At 39.9% G+C, this 16,323-nt stretch overlaps 1 protein-coding gene across 2 annotated transcripts; it reads left to right on the top strand.

Moving 5' to 3' along the window:
• The first annotated feature begins 71 nt into the window (after window positions 1-71).
• nod1 (nucleotide-binding oligomerization domain containing 1) lies at window positions 72-13,410 on the top strand. Of its 2 annotated transcripts, XM_044117270.1 has the most exons (12): window positions 72-360; window positions 1,773-1,969; window positions 2,066-2,240; window positions 3,110-4,922; window positions 6,863-6,946; window positions 8,071-8,154; window positions 8,259-8,342; window positions 8,412-8,495; window positions 8,585-8,668; window positions 9,681-9,764; window positions 9,892-9,975; window positions 11,165-13,410. In XM_044117270.1, exons 2-12 carry the CDS (start codon window positions 1,793-1,795, stop codon window positions 11,235-11,237), a joined length of 2,826 nt encoding a protein of 941 aa, XP_043973205.1. In that variant the 5' UTR covers window positions 72-360; window positions 1,773-1,792; the 3' UTR covers window positions 11,238-13,410. The 2 variants fall into 2 exon arrangements, with proteins under 2 accessions (XP_043973205.1, XP_043973206.1); XM_044117271.1 differs by lacking the exon at window positions 72-360 and having other exon boundaries at window positions 1,847-1,969; window positions 3,114-4,922.
• Window positions 13,411-16,323: the final 2,913 nt, after the last annotated feature.

Here is a 16,323-nt window from a genome sequence, read left to right as displayed (position 1 = left end):
GTGGCCATAACAACAAGGTAGAGCTAAATAAAACGTTTTATCAGTTTTATGTTGTGCAGTTTGATGCTTCACCTGTGTTACCTCTGTCACATGTCAGGGTGTTCCTGAACACCTCATGGCTGTTGTTTGAGGTCCTGGAGAGAAGTGACGCAGTTTTCCTGAACCGTTTCACTTCCTCAGGCGGGTGTTGTTGGAGAAATCGCTCCTCTTACTTTCATTTCGACATGGCAGTTTATCTGAAATGACATAGTGTTCGGAGTCACAGCACAGTAAAATGAGACTGGACTGCAATAAGTTCGGCTGTTTTCTTAGCTAAAACCGGTCCGGACTAGGAGGTCGAGCAGCGGTGTTCGCTTCAAGGTCTGTATCTCTGTTTACAGCCGTAGTGACTGGGTCAAAATCAGTATGTTGTTATTCTACTTTTGGCATTTTGGGATAAGAATCATTATTGTAGCGTAGATGTTGGAACATATGAGATGATTTCAGGCTTAACATGTTTTGTTCTTTTTGTTGTTGTTTTTCTTTGTTGTTGTTGTTGTTGCTTTTATAATCACACAACTGCAATGTAGGGCAACGTTGTATTGCCATTACTGATGTGTTAAAGGCAGAAAAAATTGTCCAAGATAAGAATCTGAGCAAGTTTAATACTTTTGATGACGGCTAGGTCAGAACTTCTCAGAACCTGCAGTTCTGTGGTCTAGCGGTGTTACAACGCCCTCTAGTGTCTCTAGAGTCGTAATTTTTTTCCACCTACAATGTAGGCTAATTTGTTTATACTTGATAAATGACAATAATACCCTCTTTCACATACTTAATTATGAATGTAAAAGTATTTTGTTGAAATTTAATGGCATGAATACTTAGAAAATTAATACAATATATGTATCATAGCTTACTCTGTAAAATTATCTTATGAAGAGATGATTTTTATGACACATTCTGTGACACATTCTGTGTCATAAAAATCTAGTCTATTTATTTTTGACTATCAGAGTTGGAGTGAAATCATCTGTAAGTGATCTGAGGTCATTTCTGAGCCAGCCAGGCATCTGTAGATGTAAAGCTTTGCTTTATATTCAATCTTCCTCTCTTTGACATTTTATTGCATTTGAGGTTCTGCGTAATTGTTTTTTTTAAAATCAGAATTATGTTGCTAATTAACTTTTTACAAATAGCAGAAGATTTTACTTCATCTGTGCTTATTCAAACATTTAAAAATCCATAAATTCTCACAGGTTTTTAAATTGTGTAGTCATCTGTAATCATTCATGATGTGCTTTCAAGCGTTATCCTTTTACATATTTATTTCAGGTTTTGCATTCCTCTCTCCACACTTAAGATTCTCCAATCAATTTTTAAATCAGATAAATATAACTTGAATAAACCCAAGGCATAGGTTTCAAAAATGATTTTGTAAGAAAAGAAAAAGGAAACCAATTTGGCTCCATGTGAAACAAAGAAATCCATCATCCTACAGTGGAATATGGTGGTGGCAGAGTGACAGAACCATGTCATAAAATCCTGATGGAAAATATCTGATTATTAGTTTATAACTCAAACTCACCCAGATTGTGCACACCAACTAGAAACCCATATAGACAAAAGGCAAATGAAGGGTTTGATGTGGACTAATTAAAATATTATTAAAAGATAAAAAGTAGTTCACTACTCTTTTGACATTTTGTAGCATTTAGCTTTTGATCAGTTTTTTTCTGATACAAACTAGTTTTGTCATGCTACTGGCCAAAGTCTGGTCTGTTGCTGTTCCACAGAGGGTGACTGACCGTTAACAATGGGTCAGGTAGAGGAAGCCAGAGTGTCGTGCATTGACCTCCTCACGTGCCACAGAGAGCTGCTGGTGTCCACGCTCAGGAGCATTCAGTGCCTCCTGGATAACCTGCTGGCCAACCGCTTCTTCTGCGAGGAAGACGTGGAGATCGTTCAACGAACCGTCACCAAACCAAACCAGGTTGGGCGTCCTGGCTGGGACACCTTCCGTTCCACTCATCTATGAATACACCCAATAACATCTTAAAGTTTCCGTGTTAACATTTTCATTTTCCAGGTGCGCAAAATCCTGGAGCTGGTTCAGTGCAAAGGAGAGGATGCCTGTGAATACTTTGTTTTTATCATATATAAAATACGTGACGCGTATATAGACCTGCAGCCATGGTTAAAAGAGATCAACTACAAGCCAAGCAGAGACATGGAAGAGATGAAAGTGGTGAACACCGACCCTAGTAAGTGTTACAAATGCAAATAAATCAGTGCAAAGTATGTCCTATGACTAAGGCGTGTTTCTACTGTTCTGTCCACCCACGTTATGGTCACTCTGTTTCAGAAGAACATAATTTGCTCTTGAATTGTAGGAAACAGAGATCTTTCAATACATCCCTACTTTTAGATCAATCAATCAAGTTTATTTTTGCAGCTCATTTCAACAAGAAGGTAGTTTAAAGTGCTTTGCAACATAAAAACACAAAAATCAACAATTCAAACATTACATTTTGATAAGTGTCGTTACACATCAAAATGTTGATTAATGTTTTATTTGTTATGCTTCGAAAGCAACTCTAACCAGGTGGATTTTTAGTATGTGTTTAAAGAAACTCAGCGTTTTAGCAGTTTTCTGGAATTCTGTTCCAGATTTGTGCAGTGTAGAAGCTGAGTGCTTCTTCTTCATGTTTGGTTGTGGTCCTGGGGAGCAGAGCAGATCAGAACCAGAAGACCTGAGAGGTCTGGAAGATTGATACTGCAACAGCAGAGCTATAATATATTGTGGTGCTAAGCTGTTTAGTGATTTATAAACTAACAACAGTATGTTAAAGTCTATTCTGTCAGTGGAAGGACTTTAGAACTGGGTTGATGTACTCTATCTTCCTGGTTTTATTCAGAACACCAGCAGCAGCATTCTGGATCAGCTGTAGCTGGAGGTTTGATTTTTTAGGCAGACCTGAGAAGACACTGTTGCAATAATTAATGCAACTATAAAGATAAACTCATGTATTAGTTTCTCTACATCTTGCTGAGACATTACTCCTTTAATACGGGAAAAAAATTATTTTTTTATCAGCCAACAGAGACTTAGTGAATGTGCTTTTCCCTTAAGTCAGCAGGTACTGTGAGAAGCAGCGACATGAGATGAGCCGAGACACTAGCTTCATCATGTCTTATGGGCAGCAAGATGAGACCCGATTGGAGGATCTCTACACAGACACTGTGATGGAGTTGTTCAACGACGCTAATGAAAGCCTTGGCTTCATACAGAGTCTGAACCAGCTTCTTGGAGAAGATGGGGTCTTTAATCCCCAAGGTGAAATCATCTATGTAATGGGGGATGCGGGTGTTGGAAAGTCCATCCTTCTGCAGAAGCTCCAGAACCTCTGGTCCAAAAGGGAGCTGCAGACAGACGCCATCTTCTTTTTCAAGTTTCGCTGTAGGATGTTCAGCATCTTCAAGGAAGCAGAGCAGATGTCCCTCAGAGACCTTTTATTCAAATACAATTGTTACCCAGATCATGATCCAGATAATGAAGTGTTTGATTATATCCTGCGCTTCCCTGATAAGGTCGTGTTTACTTTTGATGGCTATGATGAAATTCAGGAGGACATAGACCTGATGAATGTTCCTGAAGTTGTGTCTCCAGAAGACAAGGCAAACTCCTTGCAGTTGCTCCTCAGCTTGCTCTGTGGAAAACTACTTAAGGGCTCCAAAAAAATACTGACGACCCGAACTGGGATTGAGTTGCAAAGTCGAGTCATTAAGAAGAAAGTAGTTTTGCGTGGATTTTCTCCAGACCACCTAAAGACGTACATCAAACTGCAGTTCAAGGAACAGGAGCACCGGGACCTGGTGTCAGTTCAGCTGGACGCCAGCCCTCACCTCTGTGGCCTGTGTTCCACTCCACTCTTCAGCTGGATTGTATTCAAAAGTTTTCGGCACCTGCATACGATGCATGACACCTTTCATCTGCCTGAAACCAGCATCACTCTAACAGACATATTCCTCCTGTTGTCTGAGGTGTTCCTCAGCCGCTTGGCCACCCCCGCTTCTCCCCTGCTGAAGAAAAGCACCCGCTGCACCTCGGAGACATTCAGGGTGGGGCTCAGGCCCCTTGCTGGGTTTGCTAAGCTGGCTTTGCAGGGTTTGGAGAGAGGAAGTTTTCTGTGCAGCCAAGAGGAGATCAGTGAGTGTGGTCTCACAGAGGACGATATGGCCCTAGGTTTCCTCAGACCCATTCATGAGTTTGACGCCAGTGATGCCCCCGCCACCTTCGAGTTCATCCACATCACCCTCCAGTCGTTTTTGGCTGCATTTGCTCTTGTGTTGGACAAGCAGACTTCTGGCAACTCCATCCTCAAGTTCTTCACAGAATGCAGCAGGAGGAGAGACCCCTGCTGTCTCCCTTTAGCTTTTTGTACCACGGGCTTTGTGAAGCCTCGCGAAAAGAGGCCCTTCTCAACAAACGAGCACCTGCAGTTCACAAATCTGTTCCTGAGTGGACTGCTGTCAAAGACTCAAGCAAGTCTGATGGGACTACTGGTATCTCCTGTTTTATTGAAGAAAAAACGAGCCTTGTTGAAGGCTTACTTGTCCAGTAGCGTCAAGGTTCACCTGGAGGGCTTACCCTGTCATACTGCTGACGGAGAGAAGAAAGTTCACGTCTTGCCCCACTTTCTTTGGATACTACGATGCATCTTTGAGACAGGGAGCAAAGACATTGCTAAGATGACAGCAAAAGGCATCACCGCGGGTTTTATCAAGCTGGGCTACTGTAACGTGTACTCGGGTGACTGCACGGCCATAAACTTTGTGCTGCAGCACCGTCAGAAGCTCCTGGGACTCGACATGGACAACAACAATATCAGTGACTATGGGGTGAAGCAGCTCCAGCCCTCGTTTTGCAAGATGACAATTGTGAGGTATGAAAGATGTCTTTTTCACTACAGCTTTCTGTTTGCCCTGTAATGGGCTGGCAACCTGTCCAGCTTGTGCACCCATTACCCATTGACTGCTAAACATAATTTGCAGGACCCAACCCCCCAGTCCCTCTCCACAGTTCATGAAACTCTCCAAGTTTCATGAACTTATATCTTCTGAGTTCAAAGTGCTATATTGTATTTAACTCATGTAGCAGTAACATCCAGGAAGCTGCAGTCTTTGCAGTGTTTTGGGCAGCTACTTAAAGTTTATTGCCCATGCAGCTCCTTGTATTAACTCTTTCTTTGTTTCAACAGAGTAAAATAGATTTCTCATATAAGTTCAATCTTCAACTTTTGCTCCTGGTGATGATGACCCAGGCTAGCAGTAGCTTAAGCCTGTCACAATAATCAGTTAATCAGTTAAATTGCATGATAAATTAAAATGATGATTAATATTTTTTCATAATCCAATGGATTTATGGTTTCAGTTGTGTTTGTTTTTGATTTATTGCTTTTGGTTGTTGTGTTGTGTTTGTTCCTTGTTATTGTCCGGGTCTTTTTGCATGGAGTTTAGATGTTCTCCCTCTGCATGGTGGGTTCTTTCCAGGTACTCCGGCTTCTAATCACAAAACTACGACTGTCAGGTCTCTAAATTCTCCTAAAGTGTGAGTGTGTGTGTGTGTGTGTGCATGGTTGTTTGTCCTGTCTGCCTCTGTGTTGCCCTGTGACATTCTGGCGACCTGTCCAGGGTGACCCGATCTCTCGCCTGAAATGTCTTGCTTGAGATAGGCACCAGCACCCCTCCTGACCCCACTAGGGACAAAGGTGTAAGAAAATGCATGGATGCTGTTTTTTATTTTGGCTATTTAAAATCTCTTCCAGTTGTAGTGTGGCATGTTCTATTCAAAATTAAGGTTCAATAGTATTTGGGAGTGCAAACTTACATTATTATGCCTTTATCAATATATTACTTGAAAATGGTCTCAAAATTTTAATATTATTGTCCAGCTTTGTGACAAGCCTATTTTGCATTTTTTTTGTTTTGATATACTCCTTAATAATTCATCTTCTAACATATTTTATTGCAGTTCCAGGTAATTGTGTGTTGATTAAAAACAGAAAAAGCAGTTTCCCTCCTCTGTAAATGTCACTATGAAGATCCTAATTTTAATTGACTTCTGATTCAGCTGCTTACATGTTTCACAGAGAGGCAGGTTAGAACGGTGGCTGAGAGCAGAAAGCAAAACAATCACACTTTTTGTGTGAGTGTTATTGCAAAATGAGGTAAAGAGGGAAAAAACACAGTTTCATTGGCTCAACAAAATTATTCTGCGTGGTCTATAATACAGTTGCATGTTGGCTCATGTGATTTTTATTTTTTTAAACTGGGCTCAAAAAACTGAAATGTCCTCCTCAACTCTCACATACACTGCTGTCATTGTTTTGACTGTTGGGTCTACACTGTTCAGTTGTTTTGATTATACTCAGACATTAGAATACTCTGGTAGATTCTACTTCCTCTGAAATTTTGCACAACGTATGCCAGAGCAACCACAAGAACACCACGTTTAGAAACAGATCACTGGTGCTCTTTGCTTAGCAGCACTGTGGAAATGCCCTGAGTTTTACTGTTAACTTTGCCCAAAAAGTTGCTATAATTTTTGACTTTTTATTTGAAAACGAAATGCAGCAATAAAAAAATGACCTAAACATCCCAAGAAATCAATGCTGTAGGAGAAAAATGAAAATCTATAACCAAAAGAAAAAGTAATTGTGACAAAAAGAAAATACAGCATTCTGGTGATTTAGCTTAGCTTTAGCTTACTGCAGTGATTAAAACAATGCGAATGTAAATTCACTGATGTTTTAGAATCTGCGTGTATTGACTGATATTCAGTCTTTCTCATTTAATGCGCTGTGTATTTCCTTCCTGCCTTCAGGTTGTGTGTTAATAACCTAACTGACAGCAGTATTGAGGTTCTGGCAGAAGAGCTGTGCAAACACAAGATTGTGAAGGTTTTGGGGTGAGTAACCATGTTTCCACATCAGCTTCTCCAATACGAACCAGTATTTAGAGACAGAGCATCTCCACCCATGGAACTGTTTCCTATTTCCACCCCGGTCCATCCGGAAATTCTAATGTGTGTTATTGTGACTTTTGGAATAGAATAAATCGATCAGTAACAGCTGTAAAGTCTAACATCTGCTGGGAGGAAGGACCTGCAGCTTCCAACATGTACTAACATGTACTGGTGTTAGTTATTCCTTAGTTTTCTCTGCAAGAAAACCCAGCAGATTGCACCAAGTCATTGATTTGCAGCATTTACTCCTCCTGGACAAGAACATGGCATCAATCTCCTGCACTGTGTCCTTGACTTTACAGCACTGCATTATACAGAGCCTGCAAGTAGTGAGTGGAGAGGAAAACCTCCAGCAGAATCAGAACCTGGATCAGTACAAGTGGGCATCAGTCATGACCAACTGATTTGAGAAGACAGAGCAGAGAGACAAAAGAACTGATGTAGGAGTAGTTTTTATGCTGATTAAAAACTAAAAAGTAAAAGATAATAATGCCACAATAGTCATATTACTTGGATTTTGATACACCAAAACAGATGTATAGCAACTCTCCACTAGTAGTAGTTTTAATTAAATGCATTTTGCAGATAATTTTTTCCCCCACAGATTTTAGTTTAGAAGCTCTCATCACTGCTGCAGTTTGTAGTTTCCTAACGGTGAGTTTAAAACGGTACTGACTGATGGAGCTTCTCTACACTGGGAAAAAAAAAGGTGATCCAACTTTTAAAAATCCTTTATTATAAGTAATCAAATTGAGTTCATTAAAGTGTATTAAGTGGTTATGTTAAGCAAATGTAAATAAACTTAAGTTTGACAAACTTAATTTGATTAGGTTTAACAAATTAACTCATATTTTTAAAGTTGGAGCTCCATTTCTTTTTGTCAGTGTAGTTTCTACGTCCTCCACAGGCTCAGTTTTTTGTCTTTTATTAAGAAGTAGAGGAATCTTCTGTCAACTAGCTGGTCAACATGTGGGGGAACGGTGACTCTGTGTTACTCCATCATGTGTATCTATGCAGGTCATAACATCTGAGCAGTGATTTAAAGCTGATCATCTTTCTTTCCTCAGGCTTTACAACAACAACATCACTGATGCTGGAGCCAAACTGGTTGCTCAGATCATTGAAGAATGCCCTCAGCTAGCAGTTGTGAAGTATGTTAAACACCTGAAGAGTCCAATATCTCACATGACTTTAATAAGAGCGATTTTAAAAAGATTTTGTGTTTTTGGTGTTTAATGCTGTGATTAACATTTAGGGTCGGTAAAAACAAGATCACACCTGTGGGTGGGAGGTATCTGGCCATGGCGGTTAAGAAGAGTGCTTCCATATTCGACTTGGGGTAAGTTCATCAAAGTTGAACTAAATATGGATTAGATGTTCACTAGATAACACTGATGTTGTCCTCTAGGATGTGGGGCAACAGCATCGGTGATGAGGGAGCTGAAGCTTTTGCAGAAGCCTTGAAGAATCACCCACGTCTCACCAACCTCAGGTAGCAGGAAAGGCCAACAACAGAGCAGTTACTCACAGGGTGATCCACACACACTGATGTATACAGTTTGTTTTTTCTTTGTGCTCCAGCCTGGCAGCCAATGGCATCACATCCAGTGGAGGGAAGTGTCTGGCAGAAGCACTGAAGGAGAACACAGTCCTGAGGATATTCTGGTATGGAAGTTCATGTGTTTTAGATGAACCATCAGAGGGTTAGAAAAACGAATCTATTCCTGTTTTACGTCGGTTAGGATGAGGAAAAAATGTGTTTTCCAAGAGCCAGAACTTTTTTTAAATTCAGAAGTTTACATCCAGTCAGGTTACTGGGAGGTAAAAGAACTCGGCAAAGCCCAGATGATGATGTGACTTTAAGTGGAGGCCACCTATGGAGTTTTGTATAGGTAGTGGAGCTGCTCTATTAAATTGTTAATTGTAGCATCTGTGATTAATTAATCAAAATTATTAGCATTTTAATCAAAAGCTGTAAATCAATGTAATAAACATTTTCAAATCCAGTAACTCTTTTTGCTTCTAAATTATGGAATAAATAGACATATGAGCTCTACAGCAATCAACAAGATCATTTATAGTTTTTAATCTGTTAGAGCAAAGTGCTATTCCAGTGTTTCAGGAACTCCTGATCATTTCTGGAACTTCTTGTAGCGTTGGGGACGTCTGTGCTACTGCTACATGTATAGTTCTCAGATGCCATTTTAGGCTTGAATAGCTTTGATGATAGGCTAACTCCTATTAGCACAACAACAGTGAGGCTGGTAACAGGGTGTATTTGTCCTCTGTGAAATGGACTGAAAGGTCATTCATGAAGAAGCAGCATAAAATCCAGATTACAGTTTGGAATTATGGAATTCTAGCAAACCCAAAACGTTTGACCCACGTCGCACAGTCTAAAACACAATTCCACCAAATTCCAAGAAAATTGATTAAAACTTCTGATTTTGAAGAAATTAATAAAAATATCTTTCTCAATATTTCATTAAGAAAATTTTAAGTATTTTTGTAAATCCAAACTGACCTAATGTCAGGCAGTGAGGAACAAAATGTTCTGTGTCCTTCATGCAGTTTGTGTAGCTGTGTGGTTTAAACTGCAGCTCAGTCAGACATGGAGCTCACGGTGAGAAGGCCGGCTGTGTTTGTCTCAGTGTTTCTTGTTTCTTCTTTTCTGCAGGTTGGTGCAGAATGAGATGATGGACGATTCAGCTCCGCACTGGGCCGAGTTAATCCAGGCCAACACTGGACTGAGCCACCTCTGGTGAGGAAACCAGCCATGCATGAGAGCAGCGTCACCGTAACGACTCGGACTGGACTCGTGCCGCTGCTGCCGGTCAGCCATCGATTGTGAGAAAGTCACCGGCCGACTGTGTTTTTTCTGTCTGCAGGTTGATCAACAACAGGTTCACAGCTGCTGGGATCCAACACTTAGCTGAAGCACTAGCTTCCAACTCCAAGCTCAAGGAGATCTGGTGAGATTAAACCACCATATAAGCGATCTACCACCAGGGAGAGAACTAAAACATGCCGGCCCCAGAGGACCGGCTTTAGGCACCACTGATCTAAGGGTTTATGTCATGGTTTGTTCACTTGTTAAAACAGCCTCCGGCTTCACGCTCTCTGATCAGCTCTGTGTGGTTCATAAAAACACATTTTGGGTTTGGTGTGGATAATATCTGTTAGGTAAGGTCAATATGGCTGGAACCTGATGATGGTTCCCTCCACAGTAAGGAGGAAACTGACTGTTGAGGTGCAGATAGAATATTTAAAATGCAGTCATGCTTTTCTTCGCACATAAATAGTGGAGCAGTCAACAGTACAGTACGAGTTTACTTGGTGTTACAAGAATGTTTGACCTGGATGTTTGAATCACTGAGATTTCTCCAGGATAGAAAGTCTTTATCAGTCTGGTTGTTTTATACTTCATACTACTGAATCTGTACCTGAGGGTGAAAAGGTTCTATTTGACCTGAGCGTGGTCAAGGTGATGAAGCTGCTACCATCGATTTTCTTGGTAAATGTATTACTAATATTCCTCATGTTTACGCCACATGCCAGTAATAACCTAAGTTATCGACTCATACATAGAAATCAAAGCAAATGCCTCCATAAATGACATCATGTTTAAAAACATGTAATGATGTAAAACACACACAATGAAACCAGTTGAAATCTGTTTAGAAAATGTTTCTATTCAAATCAATATTATGAGGTTTGACATTAAGTGATCTATTGATCTGTTAGAAGCTTTGTCATAACCAAGTATGGTACAATTACTGCTTCAAAACATAATAATAGTAAAGGTTAAATAGGGATCTCTAAACTTCTAAGTTATTTTATTTTTATTGTGTGACATATCTGTTGTTAATTGGCCCCATGTAAATAAACTGGATTGGACTAAAAGTTATGGAAGACTGCTGACCAGGAGACTAAACAACATTTTGTTTTTGAAACGTAAAAAAAATTGGTTAAAATACATACATATTAAAGTTTTCATAGTGAGTGTAAATGTGTCATTTCAGAACACTGATAATTTAGCGTTAAGATAAATTCAAGCTGAAGTGATATCAGTCCAGTCAGCTGTGAGCAGTGTTTGGATGAGCACCCGTTGTCTCTGTGTATGTGTGTGAACTGTGTGTCTGATGACTCATGTTTCCACAGTGTGAAAGGAAACCAGCTCACTGAGGAGGAACAGAAGCGGTTTGAGTCGGAGAAACGACTCCTGTTCCACTGACAGGACGACTGTGCTCTTCATGGATCAGAAACACAAACACGTTTTCTGCTGCGCTTCAACCAACTCGACAACATCACTTCCTGTTGTCCACGAGTTGAGCAGGATGGACTCTGTGTTCACAGAAACAAGCACTGGGATTCAGTTGGGATGTAGTTTCTGATGTGATCAGAAACATCAGTTCACTCTAAACATGATGTTCTGGAATCAAAATGTCTGCATGTCAGTCGTCATCAACTCTCTGATAAAGGGATCGACGGCTAGTTGAACTCGGTGGCCCGAAATATGTTGCAATTTTTCTGAAAGCGTTGTGATATGTAAAATCTCATAATTACTTGTATATCTACTTCTATCTTTCACCTATGTAGCTTGTCATTTTTTCAGCTGCGCTATGCATGCTGGGCCGCTGATGTGGGCAGGTTATATGGAATTGAGCCTTTGAACTAAACACAAGAAGTCAAGGTCAAGGAGGCTGACAAGGGCAGAAAACACCTGGGCTGGGGCAAACTGTCTTAAAGTTTTGATGTGCAGCTATACACAAGATATCTGGGTTCACTATGTTAGCTAGAGCTAACACCATTAGCAGGAGTTGGCATGAAATCAAAAATTGGAAGATAATGAATGGATGTTTTGCATGACAACGATTCAATCTTATGTCTCTGTAACACACCCACATTTTTTAAATTTTTTAACCGTGTGTTCATCGTGCACAGCTTGAGTTAGAAACTGGAGCTCTTTGCAGCTAACGCTCTTCTTCTAGGTTAGCATTAACAGGCAGCAGCAGCAGCACAAACAGCAGCTTTTTCAGCCGACTCTCTCCTGTTCAGTCCTCATCATTTTAATTTCTCCTCATCATTTTTACATCACCTTTTATTTCAACGCTCCAGTTCAAATTGAAAGGGGTGAACCTTGCTCATTGTGCAAAAAAGACAGTTTTAGCTGGACAGAGCTAGCGCCATAGCACCTAGCATACTCTTCTAGCATGGTGACATCTGTGTGACAATATTTTATTTAAATATATGAAAAACGCCTCTCAAAGTCTCTGGATCCCTTTAAGGGCCCAACAAATGGGAGGCCAGGAGGAACATTAATCAAAGTCTAGATTGATGGAGATAAAATTCAACTCTTTCTCACGGCCTACTGAAAACATTAAATACAAACTAGTCAAAACTCTTCATACATTTTACTACAACAAAGTTAAGTTACAATAGAAAGACTTTATTTAATTTTTTTCAGAGTAAATGCTACATTATAAAAAAACCCAATACAGCTCAATTCATAGATGAACTGCAAATCCATCTTGGAACTCAGAAAGGATTTCCTACAGCTTCCTGTTTAAATGAAACCGCTTTTTGTTTAACCGAAGTGCCTTCCTTTCCAACTGAAACCTTCTAGTGATTTTCTTTGTCACATGTTGCAGACACAGACTTGGGCCATCTGCTGGAAATTCTCCAGGATTACAGTTTTCCTTTGGTCTTAATTTGTCATGTTTTATGTGAGAGAAATTACTTGTGAGTTTCATCTCATGTCTGACTTTTACATGAAATAGGAACTGGTCACAGTGAAAAAAAGCAGAACAAAACAAGAAACCTGCCAACTTCCCTGTAGAATATACATCTTGGTTTTGTTTGAATACAGTTACTTCTGACAGGAAATAATTTCCTTCATAATTACTGGTATTGCTGATAGTTTTACATAAAAATGCTAGTTGGTTCACAATTGTGCACAACCTTTATCTGGCCAAATCATATTTTTATTAGGTCAAAGTTTTCGGCCTTCTACGGACTGGACTATCTTCACCCACATCTACCTCAAAGGTTCTCCCAGTCGGGGTAGTGAGGATGTCTCTGGTCCAGGTCGCCCCACAGACACAAGTTTAGTTTACATCCATCCTCGTGTTAAAGCAGAGTCTGTCTGTAGTAATGGCAGAAGCAGAGCAGCTTCCCTAATGCATATGAAAATGATTTTAATAATGTAAGGAAATCTTCACGAAGGAAGATTCACCAACTGATTGTTTACCGATTCCTTGTCAGGTTGGTTGCTTGATGACACCAGGAGGATCAGTATCAGAGGATATTTTTTTTTTTATACTGAACATCACACATTTTGTTATCACCCCATACCATTCAAGTATTTATTTGTCATTTTGTACACAGTAAAAAAATATTGAAATGAATGTTACTGGAGTTGTCTGGTTGCTTCATGCCTTTTGTGTTTATGGTCCAATAAAATGAAATTCACTCCTGTAAATTAGAAAGACCCCATGTTTAGCTGCTTTTAACTATAGTTTTGACAATTGGTAGATCAGATCATAGAAAGGCAACATTAGCTCTAATAATCAGACTCACCAAGGTATACATTCCATCTCTGAACACCCAACACATTTAGCCAACCTGAATGCTGATGATGACCATGTCTTTCCCTGTGTAACAGTATACCTGTATTCTGTAGACTACTTCCAGCAAGGAAAAATTCCTCATCATGAAGCTTAGAGCATCTCAAACTGCTTTCTTGAACATGGCAATGATTCACTGTCCTCTAATGGCCTCCACAGTCACCAGATCTCAGTCCAACATTAGGAGGTGGTAAAAAAGATTTACATAACTGCTGTGCAGCAATCAAACCTGACAATGTGGACCAGAATCTCTGAGAAATGTTCCTGACACCATTATTGAACCTGTGCCACTGAGAATTAAGCCAGTTATGATGGCAAAAACCCAACAGGAGCTAGATGTACCTACAGGTAGAAAGTGTTTTAGCAACTGGAATAAGAATCTGAACTTGCCTGCATTGTCTAAATGCATTATAAGGCAGAGGCATATAATTATAGATGTACATTTATGTATATCAGTTTGAATTAAAGTAATAAAGTGACTGCTGCTTGGAAACACATTACAAACTATCAAACTTGACTGTTTGCTACATGCTGGCAGTTCTCAGTAAAGTAAGAGTCCTCACTCCAATCCAGCTTTGTAAACCAATGTATCGTGGATGGAAACATAGCAATTACAAAACACACAGAGAGACGCATGAAATGTCATTGGCACATCTATTAAGGCCTGTTGAACAGTTCTGCTTCAATTCACAAAAAGAAATAAAACTATCAACAAAACTCAACCATTTGATCAGATGTGGACAGAAAAGATCAGTAGGAATCAGTAGTATAGCTGCCACATTATAGAGACATGAAGGTATACGTGGATCTCTAAGATGTCCAGAAAGTGGAAGAGGAGACTCCTCCCTGCAGGAGGAGCTAGAGCTCCACTGTGTGGTCGGACGGTGTATTACAGGGCTCTGCTAATCTGTGTGGCATTCAGGGTTTAAACAATGAGAATGAAAAACAGCAGCCCTGTTTATCCCAGGGTGGATACCAAAACTCCAAAGTTCTCTCCATTTCTTCTTCAGGAACCAAAACAGGTTGACACATTCAAAAACACAAAAGGTCCTGTGACAGTCAAAGTGCTTTCAAGTGACTCCAGAACCTCACATGTGGCTCCAAAATCCTGGATCCACAACTGATATGTATGAACAGACTGAGAAAGGGACAGTTATCAGGGGAAATACCTGAACTAGTTCATGTTGGTTACAAACAGTTCCTCTTCCATTTCCTGTTGTGAGATTGAAGTGGGACCAGTCTTGTTTCAGTTACAATGTTTCCTGTGTCCTGACTCCGTTTCCTGCACATTTCAAGATGAGCAGTGAAAAGCAATTCAAATGATGCTCTCTTGAGATTTTTAAATTGACTGCCCCCAAAATATTAGAAAACAGAAATGGGAAGAAAATTTCTAAAATGTTCCAGTGACGCTGTAGGAAGGAGGTTTTACATCAACTAGGATTACAGCAGCCTAGTTGCCCTTAAACCAAAGGCAACTAGGCTGCCCTTGGTTTAACAATTGTTTACTGCCCAGAATCAAGAGAAAAACTATCAAACCATCAAATTATACATGTTGCTCAAGCCAAAGCATGAACATTTCTGCATTTCTGCATACCAAACGAGTCAACAACAGAGACGTTCAAGGTGAAAACATAAACTGTTAATGTCCTTATAATCATGCACTTGTTTACCTTTAAAATACTTTCTAAATTGTTCTTTTTTTAAATTGCTATTTCTAAACAAATTAGAGGGGACCAAAACCAGGAGACCAAAACCTTGCCTGTGTTGGCTAAAGCTAATGGTGGCTAATTTAGCAGCTAAGTTAAATTAGCTGCTAATTTAGCAGCTAATTGACAGCTAATTAATTAGTTGTTCATCTCAGAAGATGAACATGAATTTGGAAAAGTCATCACTAATTGCTAAGATTTTATAATGCAGTGCCCTCAAAATACTAGAAAACAGAAACAGAAAGTTTCTCCATCATTTGTACATTTAGCAGCATGTTCACGACTTTGATTGGCAGCACTAAGAAACTCCTTCTAGCTCTGATTGGTTGTTTTTGATGGGGATTGTTGCATTTCTTCAGGCAGCACAGGGAGGAGGTGGAGGAGATCGTTCTTTTCAAAGATTATCCATCGAACTATAACGACATGGTGACAGTTTTAACAAATATGATTAAAAAAACTGTTCTTACAAAATTACCTTAAATCAACTGTGTTCAGCCAAAAGTGCGCATGCTGTTTCATGTTCAGGGTTCTACTGCTGCATGTACAGTTCTGAGTTTAAAAAATGTCAATACTTACATTAACTGGCACGCTTTAGAGGAAAAGAAAGAGGAACAAAACATGGGGGGGAAGTTCATCATGTTTCTCAGCAGCAACATGTGGTAACATTCACCATGAGAAAACAACTTTTAAAGTTCCTGTTGAAGAAGTTGAGAAACAGAAATGCATTTTCTAAGTTTCTCTATTTGGACAAAACAGGGGAAAGGAGAGCTGGGTTATGCACTAGAGCAGGGGTGTTGAACTCCAGTCCTCCAGTCGCTGTCCTGCAGTTTTTAGATGTGCCACAGGTACAAAACACTGGAATGAAATGGTTTAATTACCTCATCCTTGTGTACATAAGTCCATAGCCTTGCTAATGACCTAATTATTCTATTCAGGCGGTGCAGCAGAGGCACATCTCAAAGTTGCAGGACACTGGCCCTAGAGGACT

This window comes from Gambusia affinis, linkage group LG05 (assembly GCF_019740435.1).
Source record: "Gambusia affinis linkage group LG05, SWU_Gaff_1.0, whole genome shotgun sequence".
Classification (NCBI taxonomy): Eukaryota; Metazoa; Chordata; class Actinopteri; order Cyprinodontiformes; family Poeciliidae; genus Gambusia; species Gambusia affinis.
Note: the sequence above shows the minus strand (reverse complement) of the source record. Positions and strands in the feature narration are given on the sequence as shown.